Source organism: Heptranchias perlo, chromosome 4, assembly GCF_035084215.1.
Source record: "Heptranchias perlo isolate sHepPer1 chromosome 4, sHepPer1.hap1, whole genome shotgun sequence".
Lineage (NCBI taxonomy): Eukaryota > Metazoa > Chordata > Chondrichthyes > Hexanchiformes > Hexanchidae > Heptranchias > Heptranchias perlo.
The window spans coordinates 21,224,003-21,238,571 of NC_090328.1; the positions used below are offsets into that span (position 1 = coordinate 21,224,003).

A 14,569-nucleotide genomic window follows, 5' to 3' on the forward strand; every position below is an offset into this window, starting at 1 on the left:
GTTTTATAAATAACTAACCAATTGTCCTCCTGACTCAGGTTTAGAAGAACCAGTGTTTTTTTTAATTACAAAAAAGAAACAAAGTATGAGTAATTTGTGGCTACAGCTTTCAGATTGTGATAACTGTTAATCCTCTTTATTTAATGTTAAGTTTTGCTTTCATGCACGCGATCTTTAAATGGGTTGCAGCACCGAACATAAAAATTAGGAGCAGGAGTAGGCCATACGGTCCCTCGAGCCTGCTCCACCATGCAAAAAGATCATGGCTGATCTTCGACCTCAACTCCACTTTCCTGCCCGATCCCCATATCCCTTGATTCCCTTAGAGTCCAAAAATCTATCGATCTCAGACTTGAATATACTCAATGACTGAACATCCACAGCACTCTGGGGTAGAGAATTCCAAAGATTCACAACCCTCTGAGTGAAGAAATTCCTCCTCATCTCAGTCTTAAATGGACAACCCCTTATCCTGAGACTATGCCCCCTAGTTCTAGACTCTCCAACCAGGGGAAACATCCTCTCAGCATCTATCCTGTCAAGCCCTCTTAGAATCTTGTATGTTTCAATGAGATCACCTCTCATTCTTCTAAACTCCAGAGAATATAGGCCCATTCTACTCAATCTTTCCTCATAGGACAACCCTCTCATTCCAAGAATCAATCTAGTGAACCTTCATTGCACCGCCTCTAAGGGAAGCGTATCCTTCCTTAGGAAAGGAGACCAAAACTTCACACAGTACTCCAGGTGTGATCTCACCAAAGCCTTGTACAATTGCAGCAAGACCTCCTTTCTCTTGTACTCCAACCCCTTGCAATAAAGGCTAACTTACCATTTGCCTTCCTAATTGCTTGCTGTACCTGCATATTAACTTTCTGTGTTTCGTGTACAAGGACACCCCAATCCGTCTGAACATCAACATTTAATAGTTTCTCACCATTTAAAATATTCCGTTTTTCTGTTCTTCCTGCCAAAGTGAATAACCTCACATTTCCCCACATTATACTCCATCTGCCACCTTCTTGCCCACTCACTTAACCTGTCTATATCCCATTGCAGCCTCTTTGCCTCATCCTCACCTGGCTGTATACACATTCACATTGCTTGTAAGTGGTGTTCAGGCCTGTTGGTAGGTGCAGGTAAAAAGATTTCATAAAAGTTAAATTTTTTCAATATAGTTGCATTGGTATATTTTTAAATAATTGATTGTATAGAGGAAATCTCTATGCAAACACTTTACAGAAAAAAAACATGTTATAGTGCTGATTGCATAGTCGCAAAGATGAATGGGCTGTTGGTATCCAATCTGTTTGGATTCAGACGTAATTAAGTTGCAGTTGTTTGCCTGGGAATTCCGTAGGTTGTGGGGGGGGGGGGGTTTCTCCACAATACACAGGTTACGGCCAGAGTTTAGGTGAAATATCGAACATAAAGTTAAAAATTACCTAAGTGGGATGGCGAATGTGAATCCTGACCTCTGGTTTACTCCTCTACTTCAGTTTGTGTCAGCTGCTCATTTCATGTACCATACGATATCCATGCATTCACTGATTTTTTTTTTAACAAGCTATTTCTTAGCTAATAGGGGCAAACACGCAATCAGCTCAAAAATAGACTAGCAAATGCTGGAAATCTGAAATAACAGCAGAAAATGCTGGAAGTACAGAGCAGGTCAGACAGCATTTATAAAGAAAAAGGACAGGATGTGACATCTCAAGTGTATCCTTCACCAGAACTGAAGACTAAAAGATAAGCAAGCATTGCAGTGCAATTGGGAAAAATACAGAGAATCTGGAAAGAGGGAGGCAAGAAAATCACCAGATATGGCAGTCACAGCAACGATTGAAAAATAGATTGAGTGATCTGCAAACTGCTTTAATAATAACTGCCAAATGGTATGAAACATCATCAGTGCAGGACAAAGAATGTGCAAATAATTAGGTCAAAGAGTTGGTTTAAATTGAGGCCCATAGCAAGATCAACATGTAATAGCTTTATTAGGAAAGACCTTTCAGCAAGTTCCCCACTTGAATTTGACTTGGGCTTCTCCTGTGATGTTTGTACGTGGAAAAAAATGAACTGCTTATTTACATCTCATGAATTCAAAGCAGAGAGGAGGAGCCACTACTGTTCTGTCGGTGTAAGTTAGCGTTTCAGTATGATTGACAGGTCACACATCTCATTAGGGTTGCCAACTCTGGTTGGACGTATCCTGGGAGATTTCATCAAATAACCTCCAACCGCCCCACGCTCCTGCCATTGGTCCATCCTCGCGGCGCCCCACCTTCCCACACCAATTGCAAAGCAAATAGGCTCTTCGTTACCTGATTGGATGATTCTTGACTGTCAGTCAAACAGCCTTTTTCCCTGCATCTGCAATATTTTTAGAACTAATAAAGGAAAGCCTTCAGAGAAAATGAAAAAAACCCACACAAGTTATTTAATGCCCTCCCATGATTTTTCTCCAGGAGTCTCCTTGAGATTAATCTTCAACTCCTGGAGTTTTCAGGTCAATCCCGGAGGGTTGGCAACCCGACATCTCATGGTGGCTGTGGGCAAAACTGTAGTTAGTTTTGTTCAGTCATGTATCCTGTCTGTGTAACCTGCTGTTACTGTGCAGTGATCGGATCAGACATCTCGTGGTGACGGCGGACATTCAGACATAGTTGCCTCTCAGTTGGAATTAGAGGGAGAGATGAGAGAGCATTGTATTTTCTTGGCCACATACTGGCTACAAGAGATGCACAAATTGAATGCACAAGATTGTAGCGCACGAAACAAATCGAGACGACAATTGACAACTGTGCCATTTTGGGAAGTAGCATTAATTTTGCACTTGTACTGACTTTCGAGAAAGTTGGGCACCCCGACAGAAGGAAAGGAGCCATTTGGAGGTCATACACTTTCCTGGCAAGGAACAGAGAGAAAAACAACAAGGGAGCAAGTCACCCCGGAATGCACTCTAAGGAACTGTCCTTAGTGAGAGTGATAGAGACCTGAGAGCATGTTGCACTCGCAAAGTATAGGATATGTTTCATGGAGACCAGAAAGAAAGAATAGAAAGGAAATATATAAATTGCCTAAGAATTAACCAAAGAGTTACAATTGCAGGAGAAGTGCTTTAATGCATTGACTTACAAGCCGCACTAGTACCTCGTATGAGAAATTGGAGTCATCTTCATATTGCTGATGGGAGCACAACCTTTGCAAATCCACAAATCCTCCGGTAGATTCCCTTGGTTCAGGCTAAATGGATAACTCTTTAAAAGTCTGTTAAGGACTTTAAAGCAGACTAATGAAGTAAGGCACAGATTTAATAAAGGCCCTAACCAAGTGCAATAATGGGGCACAAATTATTTAATGAGCTTTTTATGAATTTGTAATGTTCTGGAAATGAAGTGCTTGCAAAACAAGCAGGTGCCTTCCCAGAGCACAAGCTCCCGATGTACAGCAGAACGTGGGAACCTCCTGTTATCCTGACTGACCTGATGCAGTTTAACCAATGCAGTATATTAAAGCTTGTAGAATGTCTGTTTCCTACTTCCTATCCTCTACCCAACCCCCTTTGTAGTTACCAGTAAGCTTTAATAATAAATTCATTATCATTTACATGCTAAGTTGAAATATAGCATATGCAATCAAAGAACACAGGGAAAAGGTGCTTTGTATGTTCTAACTGCAAGGCATGGATCATATTGATCTTGATAAGTTGCCAGGGGAATGCCTGCATTAAATCAGAATATCTGAAACAATATTAGTGTTTTATGAAGATAAATTGCAGTTTGGAATGTCCTTGTCTGTATTATTTAATCACTTTTTTATGGCATTTTCCTACAGCGTTTCCTGACAGAACGCGCCTGCTCACGAACAAAATATTAAATAGGTGTTTGATTCCTCTCTTTTCTCTTCCCTCCCCCCGACCCCCTCCACAGTCTGAGCTCCGTTATCAGAGGGCAAGTGCTTACCGCTGACGGGACGCCCCTCATCGGAGTAAACGTGTCCTTTCTGCACTACCCGCAATATGGCTACGCCATCACACGCCAGGATGGAATGTGAGTTTTTGCTGGGGGGAAAAAAATATTGCACCTTGTGCGTGATTTAACCCTGCGAGGCGGCAGCAGGGAACCGAACATTTTAACCGAAACGAAATAGCAAAATCCTTTCATGTGTATATTCAAAATACTAGTTTGGACTAATTGCATAGTCCAGATGTGTTTTAAATTCTGCTATCCAGTGTTCAATTGTAAAACTCCTCCAAATGTTATTTGAATGATAACTTTATTTTCAGCAAGTTATTCCTCACATCCATGTTTACATTGCCTCTGGGACATCTTATACAAAAGTGCAGTACTTGGACAGTAAATCGGGCCACGCACTGTAAATGTCGTAATTCACTGGATTTGTCACCGAATATCATGTTGTAACACATCACTTACCCTGATGATGGCCCATTGGTGCATCAATCTCCCTCTATATAGGGAATGCAATATATTGTATGCAAAATCACAAATGTGCATATAAAGGATAGATTTAAAATTTAACAAAGGAAACGCGACTTGGTAGTGAGTTGCTGATCTCACTTGGAACACCTGAGGGAGGAGGCAGTCAGTCTGTGAATAGTTTCCCCCCACAGAGTGAAACAGGGACAGACCTGGGACCAGGTCTCTTCTCTGCCATAGAATCATAGAAAGGTTACAGCACGGAAGGAGACCATTTGGCCCATCGAGTCCGCGCCAGCTCTATGCAAGAGCAATCCAGCTAGTCCCATTCCCCCGCCCTATCCCATTAGCCCTGCAAATATTTTTCTTTCAGGTACTTATCCAGTTCCCTTTTGAAAGCCATGATTGAATCTGCCTCCACCACCCCCTTGGGCTGTGCATTCCAGATCCTAACCACTCGCTGTGTAAAAAAGAATATTTTTCCTCATGGCACCTTTGGTTCTTTTGCCAATCGCCTTAAATCTATGTCCTCTGGTTTTTGACCCTTCAGCCAATGGGAACAGTTTCTCTCTATCTGCTCTGTCTAGACCCTTCATGATTTTGAATACCTCTATCAAATCTCCTCACAACCGTCTCTGTTCCAAGGAGAACAACCCCAGCTTCACCAGTCTGTCCACATAACTAAAGTCCCTCATCCCTGGAATCATTCTAATAAATCTCTTCTGCACCCTCTCTAAGGCCTTCACATCTTTCCTAAAGTGCGGTGCCCAGAACTGGACACAGTACTCCAATTGTGGCTGAACCAGTGTTTTATAAAGGTTCATCATGACTTCCATACTATTGTACTCTATGCCTCTATTTATAAAGCCCAGGATCCTGTTTGCTTTGTTAACTGCTTTCTCAACCTGCCCTGCCACCTTCAACAATTTGTGCACATATACCCCCAGATCTCTCTGTTCCTGTACCCCTTTTAGAGTTGTGCTCTCTAGTTTATATTGCCTCTCCTCGTTCTTCCTACCGAAATGTATCACTTCACATTTTTCTGCATTAAATTTCATCTGCCACGTGTCCGCCCATGCCACCAGCCTGTCTATATCCTCTTGAAGTCTATCATTATCCTCCTCACTGTTTACTATCCTTACAAGTTTTATGTCATGTGCAAATTTTGAAATTATGCCCTGTACACCCAAGTCTAGGTCATTAATATATATCAAGAAAAGCAGTGGTCCCAGCACAGACCCCTGGGGAACACCACTGTTCACCTCCCTCCAGTCCGAAAAACAACCATTCACCACTACTCTCTGTTTCCTGTCACTTAGCCAATTCTGTATCCATGTTGCTACTGCCCCCTTTAACCCATGGGCCTCAATCTTGATGATAAGTCTACCATGCGGCACTTTATCAAACGCCTTTTGAAAGTCCATGTACACCACATCAACTGCATTGCCCTCATCTACCCTCTCTGTTACATTATCAAAAAACTCTTATCAGGTTAGTTAAACACGATTTGCCTTTAACAATCCTAATCAATCCACCCTCGTCCAAGTGACTGTTAATTCTGTCCCAGATTATCGTTTCTAAAAGTTTCCCCACCACCGAGGTTAAACTGATTGGCCTATAGATGCTGGGTTTATCGTTACACCCTTTTTTGAATAAGGGTGTAACATTTGCAATTCTCCAGTCCTCTGGCACCACCCCCGTATCTATGGATGTTTGGAAGATTATGGCCAGTAACTCCGCAATTTCCACCCCTACTGCCCTCAGCAACCTAGGATGCATCCCATTCGGACCGGGTGACTTATCTACTTTAAGTACAGCTAGCCTTTCAAGTACCCCTTCTTAATCAATTTTTAGCCCATCCAGTATCTCAACTATATCTTCCTTTACTGTGACTCTGGCAGCATCTTCTTCCTTGGTAAAGACAGATGCAAATTACTCATTTAGTACCTCAGCCTTCCCCTCTGCCTCCGTGAGTAGATCTCCTTTATGGTTCCTAATCGGCCCCACCCCTCCTCATACTACCCGTTTACTGTTTACATGCCTGTAGAAGACGTTTGGATTCCCTTTTGTGTTGGCCGCCAGTCTATTCTCATACTCTCTCTTTGCCCCTCTTATTTCCTTTTTCACTTCCCCTCTGAACTTTCTCTATTCTGCCTGGTTCTCACTTGTGTTATCAACCTGACATCTGTCATACGCCCCTTTTTTTCCATTTCATCTTACTATCTCTTTTGTCATCCAGGGAGCTCTGGCTTTAGTTGCCCTACCTTTCTGCCTCGTGGGAATGTGCTAGACTCTATCAGATCCATCTCCTCTTTAAAGGCCGTCCACTGTTCAATTACAGTTTTGCCTGCCAATCTTTGATTCCAATTTACCGGGCCAGATCTGCTCTCATCCCATTGAAATTGGCCCTCCTCTGAGTATTTTTACTTTAGAGTGGTCCGTGTCCTTTTCCGTAGCTATTCTAAACCTTATGATACTATGATCGCTGCTCCCTAAATGCTCCCCCACTGACAGCTGCTCCACTTGGCCCACCTCATTCCCAAGAACCAAGTCCAGCAATGCCTTCATCCTCGTTGGGCCGGAAACGTACTGATTAAGAAAGTTATCCTGAACACATTTCACTAATTCCTCCCCCTCTTTGCCCCTCATATTATTATTGTCATCCCAGTCTATATTAGGATAGTTGAAGACTCCAGTTATCACTACTCTATAGCTTTTGCACCTCTCAGCAGAAGAACAATGGCAGCAATGGCAGTTGTCAAAGGAAGAAATAAACACCGAGGGGGTAACTTTGAATTTGGGCGATAGTGTAAAACGGGCGATATCAATTCAGCCGCCCATTAAAGTCAGTGGAAATGAAAATTGGGGGAGATGTCTAACGGGCAGCTGAATCGATATCGTCCGTTTTACACTATCAGCGAAGTCAAAATTACCCCCATACTTTCAAAAAAATAATAATTTCTGCAGAGTTACATGATTTTTTTAAAAAGGTGTAGATTTGCATGATAGCTCAGTAGGTAACTGAACTGGACGTTATGGGTTATACAGCCGTGCGGACCAGCAAGCCCTGGTATAATCACTGGTCTGTCTGACTTGGTTCATCCAAACCAGGTTAGCAGCAGGACTACAATTGGCCTCAGTACCCACTGGGCCAGGGATGGGACAAATCAGCCTGTGCTCTCGCTCCTCATCACTATCCAGTGACCCCTGTTGTAAAGGGCATGTGTGTGGACATCAGGTAGGGTCAGGTGTTTGGCTTTGATGCTGTGCTTGGTGCTGGCTCACCCAGGAAGACTAGGGTGGGGTGGGATGAGGGGTGGTGACTGCTAGCACCCATGGAAGAGTTAATGTGCTCAGGAGAAGATAATAACAATAACTTGCATTATGTGGCGCCTTTAACATAACAAATTGTCCCAAGGTGCTTCACAGGAACCTAATCAGACAAAAATTGGCATTGAGCTCAGGAAGGAGACATTAGGCCAGGTGACCAAAAGCTTCATCAAAGAGGTAGGTTTTAAGGAGCGACTTAAGATGGGAGGAAATTGAGGAAAGTTAAAAATAGAACATGTTTTTAAAGCTACTGGGAGCTGTCAGTACTGAAGGGACTAACTTTTGGGAGAAGTAGAACATTTGAATCCAGTATGTGACAATAACTGCACCATTCTGTACTGCAATTCACATAGGTTTGTGTAAACTTATTCCTGCAATGTCCTCATGTGTGTCTGTAATTGGGACTCATAACCGCTGTGGGATTTCAAATCTCACCAACATGGATGAAATATTTAATAAATAAACACAAAAGGCTGAGCTTTGGGCGCTTCTGACCACCACAACAGCAAAACTGTAAGACTTTGATTTTCCCGCAAGAACAAAGGTTTCAGTGCTATTTTCCCCAGGAGGTACAGGAGATGCTTTTGATCTCCTGGCGTGATAATGCTGAGCGCATGCAGCAGTCCCTTTAAAGAGCGCTGGTTAGGTCTCTCTGCGTGCCTAGTACCAATCGGCAGAGCGTGCGTGGCGCACACTCCACCCATTGGTACCTTGAAATTGGGTCGGGGTCCAATGTACATCATAGGACCCCGATTTGCATGTCACAAGTAGGCTCCTGCCCGAAACAGGCAGGCGCCTGGGCAGCAAGTGATGAGGCCCCCATGAAAATGGCAGCAGGTGATCTGGGAATGGGAACAAGGCAGTGAGTTCAGCTCTACAATTTTTGACACTCCAGCCCGACAGAGGCCGTGAAAATTGACTCTACAGTATTCAGTCTTTGAATTGAACATTAACCAGTTTTTTACTGTGTTAAAATTGATCATATTTTGTTATTGTTAAAATTGGGCATTAAGGCCAGCAGAAAGAATGTTTCAGTTGTGCCATTGTGCAAAATTGGATCAAAAAAGGAGACTAAAACAGGTTACTTCTTTTCCCTGTTGGAGCCAGAGTCAAATCACTGACTATTTTTTATAATTTCAACGTATTTTCTAAATTCCTCGGTAAAAAGAGGAATTAATACTTTAAAAATAGCAGGTCAGTCAGCATCAGAAAGGAAAAGATCGGCTGATATTTCAGGTGGGGTACTCTTGTGATGGAAGGGGCTGAAAGCATCCATTACAATAAGATTAACAATTACATCAGCATGTTAGTTATCATCCAGCATTTATCACATTTCTTTTTGCCTCTGTTACTAGGATGAATGCTTAACTTTTCAGTGCAGCCTGCAGCCATTCCTCCCACACAATGATCAAAACATGTCCACCTTGGGTCACTGATGCAATCTCCAATAATTAAGTATAGGAACAGGAGTAGACCATTCAGCCCCTTCGAGCCTGTTCTACCATCCAGTTAGATCGTGGCTGCGCTGTACCTCAACTCCATTTACCCACCTTTGCTCCGTATCCCTTAGTATCCTCGCTCAACAAAAATGCATCTATCTCAATTTTTAAATTTTCAATTGACCTAACCTCAACAGCTTTTTGGGGGAGAGCGTTCCAGATTTCCACTCCTTTGTGTGAAGAAGTGTTTCCTGACATCACCCCTGAACGGCCTCGCTCTAATTTGAAGGTTATGCCCCCTTGTTCTGAACTTCCTCACCAGAGGAAATTTTTTCTCTCTATCTACCCTATCAAATCCCTTCATCATCTTTTTGACGTTCATCGTTACAGATAGTGCTTTAATTTTGCTCAGCCCATTGCAAAATGTCCATCTGCCTCTGAATAGAAAGAAAATTTGGCTTCAGGTGGAAAACAGGTTTGAGTTCTGAGAGTCTCCACCTGAAACATTAACTCACCTTTTGTATTTCTAAGATGTTTTGTTTTTATTTCTGATTTCCAACATTTGCAATGTTTCCTTTTCATCTCGTAAATATTGATCCTATCTCACTTGTGTCTTATGTAGCTGAAGTATAAGTTCGGACAAAGGATCAGACATACTTAAAAAAAAGATTCCAGTTCATATCCCACTGTTCACTGGCACGCTCACTTAGACTTCCCCAGGGACAGATTTTTTAGTTATCTGGAGGATGGGAGGCAGACTGGCTGAATAGAGTCCCAGTTGCACAGTACTTAGTGGCCACCTGAAGATGGGAGAAAATCAGGTTTGAAAAAATGTTATAAAGCTTCCCCTGATGACAAAGTGAGTTTACGCCGTTATTTATTGGCTCGTGGAGATGGGGAAGATTCTGGATCATTTTGTTCCTTGCTCGCAGGATGAGTGATGCTCACAAAACCACATTAATTGCCCTGAAAAGGTGGCAGTGGGCCTTCTCTTTGAACCACTACAGTCCTTGTGGTGAAGGTGCTCCCATAATGGTGTTAGGTAGGGAATTCCTTTGACCCAACGATGATGAAGGAATGGTCATATATGTCCATGTCAGGGTGCTGTGCGACTTGGAGGTGATGCTGTTCCCAAGATCTTGCTGCTTTTGTCCTTCTTGGTGGTAAAGGTCGCAGGGCTGGGAGGTGCTGTTGAGGATCTTGGAGTTGAGAAAATTGACACGGAAAAAAAGTATAAAAGTAGGAAGAAAAAAGTATAAAATTAGTATGCATTTAAGACAAAGATTTCCTATTATGTTTCAGCTGTAAAGATTGTAGGGGTGATTCTGCGATCCCATGTTCCCACATGGGAGCTGTTCTCACAGAGAATGCGGGGTCAGAGCTCGGGTTATGACATGGTAGCTCTCCACAAATGTGGCTCCCTGCCGGGAGTGCTGGATTGCAGAATCACCCCTCAGGTGTCATCTTGAATTTTCAGCTTGCAAGCCAGAATGACCTCCAGATAGTCAATTGACACATGACAATTTGCTGCTGACAGAGCAGCCAAGTCAGTAAGATCAAAGATGGCGGAAGACAAAAAAAGATTATCACAGCTGTGACATTACAACTGGAGTAAAAGGGGATATAGGGTTGCGTTCGCAGAGGGAGCAGTTCTGGTCACCTATAATCACAGAAAGGATATTACTGCCCTTCAGAGGTTACAAGTGAGCAGCCAAGATGATTCTAGGCATCATGTATCTAAGTTATATGAGAAACTTACAGTTAAGATCTGTTCTGCCTAGAAACGAGACTTCAGGTTGACCTAATTGTAAGTATTTCAAGATCACAAAGAGGATTATTAGATCTGATAAAGAACAAATAATGTTCCACCTCTTGAAACAGTGCAAAATAATTTCACCCCTTCAATTTTCTCCCTTCTCCTAAAGTTGCATTTCTTATGCGGGTAAGGTTCCCCAGGTGCTTGAGGCCCTCAAGTACTTTGCTCAATTGGCCAGCGTGCGTGTGAGAGCTGAGACGGTGAGTGGCGGCTGGCTTTTTGACCTTGGGGAGCATCACCTGCTGAGCCCAATCCTGTCCTCACTGGACTTAGTTTCAAGCAGGAGTCACTGGATAGTGACAAAGAACTTTGGCCGATATTTCCCGTTCCTCCCCCACCACCCACCACTGCTGAGCCTGCCTAACTCAACGGAGGCCAGAAAGGCAATCTCGAACCTTTCTGGTCTCCGTAGCCCAGCTCCACACCAGGCGATGCATTTACGAACCGAGCGATTACACGATTTTCAATGTAATGATTACATTAGCCCCAATTTCTTTGCTGCTCTCTGACGTTAGTAGCATAATCATATAAATCATTTCTGTAAATTGGATTTTCTTGCTTGCAGACCAGAAATTCATTCTCTTTAAAAGAAAAACACTTTCTATTCAGTCTTACTGTTCTAGAAGCCATGGTAACAATTCTGAATCATTTTAATGTGATTGAGTGGCACAAGGTGTTGTTCTGCTCAGCAGTGCTAAAGATAAAGCCCAGTTCTATAATGTAGTTTGATGCCTTGAGTGATATTGATTTTTTTTTGCTGTAATTCTTCTTTTGATCAGGTTTGACTTGGTGGCAAACGGCGGGGCCTCTCTCACCCTGTGCTTCGAAAGAGTCCCGTTCATCACCCAGTATCACACCGTGTGGATCCCATGGAACGTTTTTTACGTGATGGACACCATGGTCATGAAGAAGGAAGAGAACGAAATCCCCAGCTGTGATCTGAGTGGATTTGTGAGGCCGAATCCCATCATCTTGGCTTCTCCTCTGTCCACCTTTTTCCGGTCATCTCCTTCAGAGAGCTCCATTATTCCTGAGACGCAGGTAACTGGTGCCTTACACCACAACGGAATTCTTCTCATGTATAGCAACTAAAGGAAACCGCATGAAAAGCCAGTGCTTCCCAGCAGCCTCTTCGGTAGTGTCTCCCATTTTTTTCCTCCCTCTCCCCAATTTTCTTATTTGCACTCCTCGAGGCATTTCCATTTGCGTCAGCTGTTGTCTGGCACCTTACCCAAATGTAAGGTAACCTTCCTATGTGAGCACGCATAGCAGGCTATTCAACCATGGGGGGGGGGGGTCATTGCCGCTGTCTCCGATCCCGCCCTCGCTCGACAGCCGCACATGGGGTCATTGGATTCACGAGCACGTGACAAGAAGGGTGAGGAAAGGCCGTTGGAACTCACGCTGTGCTCTCAACAACGCAATCTTGTGCATCATGCTCCCCCCCGCCAGTAATACGAACCATTGGAGGGGAGTCAAAGGGGGCATAAACAAACTTGTAGCCAATTTCATACCAAATCGTTTACATAGAATTTACTGCACTGAAACAGGCCGTTCGACCCAACTGATCTATGTCGGTGTTTATGCTCCACACTCCCTACTTCATCTAACCCTATCTGTATATCCTTCTCGTCCTTTCTCTCTCATATGTTTATCTAGCTTCCTCTTAAAGGCATTGATGCTATTTGCCTCAACTACTCCTTGTGGTAGCAAGTTCCACATTCTCACCACTCTTTGAGTAAAGAAGTTTCTCCTGAATTCCCTATTGGATTTATTAGTGACTATCTTATATTTATGGCCCCTAGTTTTGGACTCCCCAACAAGTGGAAACATCCTGCCCAGCTGAAATCAGTGAACTCATCTCAGGCCAGGAATCAAACTGTGGAGATTCCTAGTCTGTAAGACTCAGTGCCGTTCTGTTCTTTTATTACCTCTCCTGTTATTATCCCTTCATTCTCACCAACCCCCAGTAGGGAGGCACTTCACCTCTGCTCTCATCACCTGCCTTTGCCAACATGGTAGAGATTGGCGATCCCAGCGGAGGGGGGTTCGGGGGGTTGGGGAGGGTGCCTTCTAAATCCCTCTGCTCTGTGGTACCACGCATTCAGTTTCCAACATGCAGCATGACCGCGTCACCTTAGCAATATAACATCTTTTTATTACAAGGTTTCCGTTCACGCACCTGGGGTCTGTGATAATATAAACTTGCTGGCTCTGTGTACAGACATAATTACATTCTTCAATCAAATTTCCCGTTCCATATTGATGGCCCCATCTGTACTGTCTAATGGAGTGTTGGTAATGCCTGCCCAGGAGAAATCACAGTTGAAATGAAATAAGTGATTTTTTGTTTTTGGCTTAAAATCTCCCGAGTGGTTGTATGCATTGTCATGGCCTTTGCTTCAGCTGTAAACAAAGTTTCTCTCTCTCTCTCTCTCTCTCTCTCTCTGATATCCTCTAGGTGCTTCATGAAGAGACAGAGATTCCTGGCACAGATCTGAAGCTCACCTACCTGAGCTCGCGTGCTGCTGGGTATAAGCCAGTTCTGAAAATCACCATGACCCAGAGTGCAGTGCCGTTCAACTTGATGAAGGTTCACCTGATGGTGGCTGTGGTTGGCCGGCTGTTCCAGAAATGGTTCCCGGCGTCACCCAATCTGTCATACACCTTCATATGGGACAAAACGGATGCCTACAATCAAAAGGTCTACGGCTTGTCTGAGGCAGTTGGTAAGTTGAAAAGAGAACTTCGCCTTGGCGTATTTGCTTATTGTATGTCTCCGGTTTTCTCTCCTCCGTTCCTGGAGCCAGAAGCTCATGGCATTGGGTCCAACCACCCTGCAGTACCTCAGCCAAGTCATTGTTCTTGATGCTTGACCCCAATTGCTAGTGATTGCTGGCAAGTTATTCGACTGTAGTGGTCAGTACAAGCAAGCCCAATACAACCTTCGCCTAATATTCATGCTCATGTACTTTTCAGTAATGATCACTGCATAACAATGAGGAGCTAAGAACCTATAACCATAGGATCTTACAGCTCAAAGGAGGCCATTTGGTCCATTGCGCTTGAAAGAACTATCCACTTCATCCCATTCGCCTGCCATTTTCCCTTAACCCTTTTAATTTTTAAAAAATATTTAACCACTTCCTTTTTAAAAGCTGTTATAGATTCTGCTTCCACCACTGTTCCTGGTGAGGCATTCCATGTCCTAACACACTGCTTTTAAAAAAAAAGTTCCCCCAACTTTTCTCTTTGTTCTTTTGATGAGGATCTTAACTTTATGCCCTCTAGTTACCAGTGAAAATAATTTTTCCCTGTTCACCTTATCAAAATCTCTCATAATTTTGAACACCTCTAATAGATCAGCTCTTGAATGCTCAAATGAAAAGAGCCCCTGCACCCTCCCCCGTTTCTCTAATCTCACCTCATAACTAAAACCTCTCGTCCCCTGTTATAATCATAGTGACTCTCTACTGTACTGTACTGTACACTTGTAGTGCACCTACTGCCTTCTTGACAGAAACCAACTAAATCAGCACAGACTG

General features: G+C 43.4%; 1 protein-coding gene across 9 annotated transcripts in view; it reads left to right on the forward strand.

Moving 5' to 3' along the window:
* Positions 1-14,569, forward strand: part of LOC137320757 (teneurin-3) — a 736,578-nt gene that overhangs the window by 661,522 nt on the left and 60,487 nt on the right. For all 9 annotated transcript variants that reach the window (XM_067982528.1, XM_067982531.1, XM_067982534.1 and 6 more), the window contains 3 exons: positions 3,933-4,052; positions 11,804-12,065; positions 13,486-13,753. In XM_067982528.1, the coding sequence (XP_067838629.1) occupies positions 3,933-4,052; positions 11,804-12,065; positions 13,486-13,753 (650 nt within the window). The remainder of the gene's footprint in view (positions 1-3,932; positions 4,053-11,803; positions 12,066-13,485; positions 13,754-14,569) is intronic.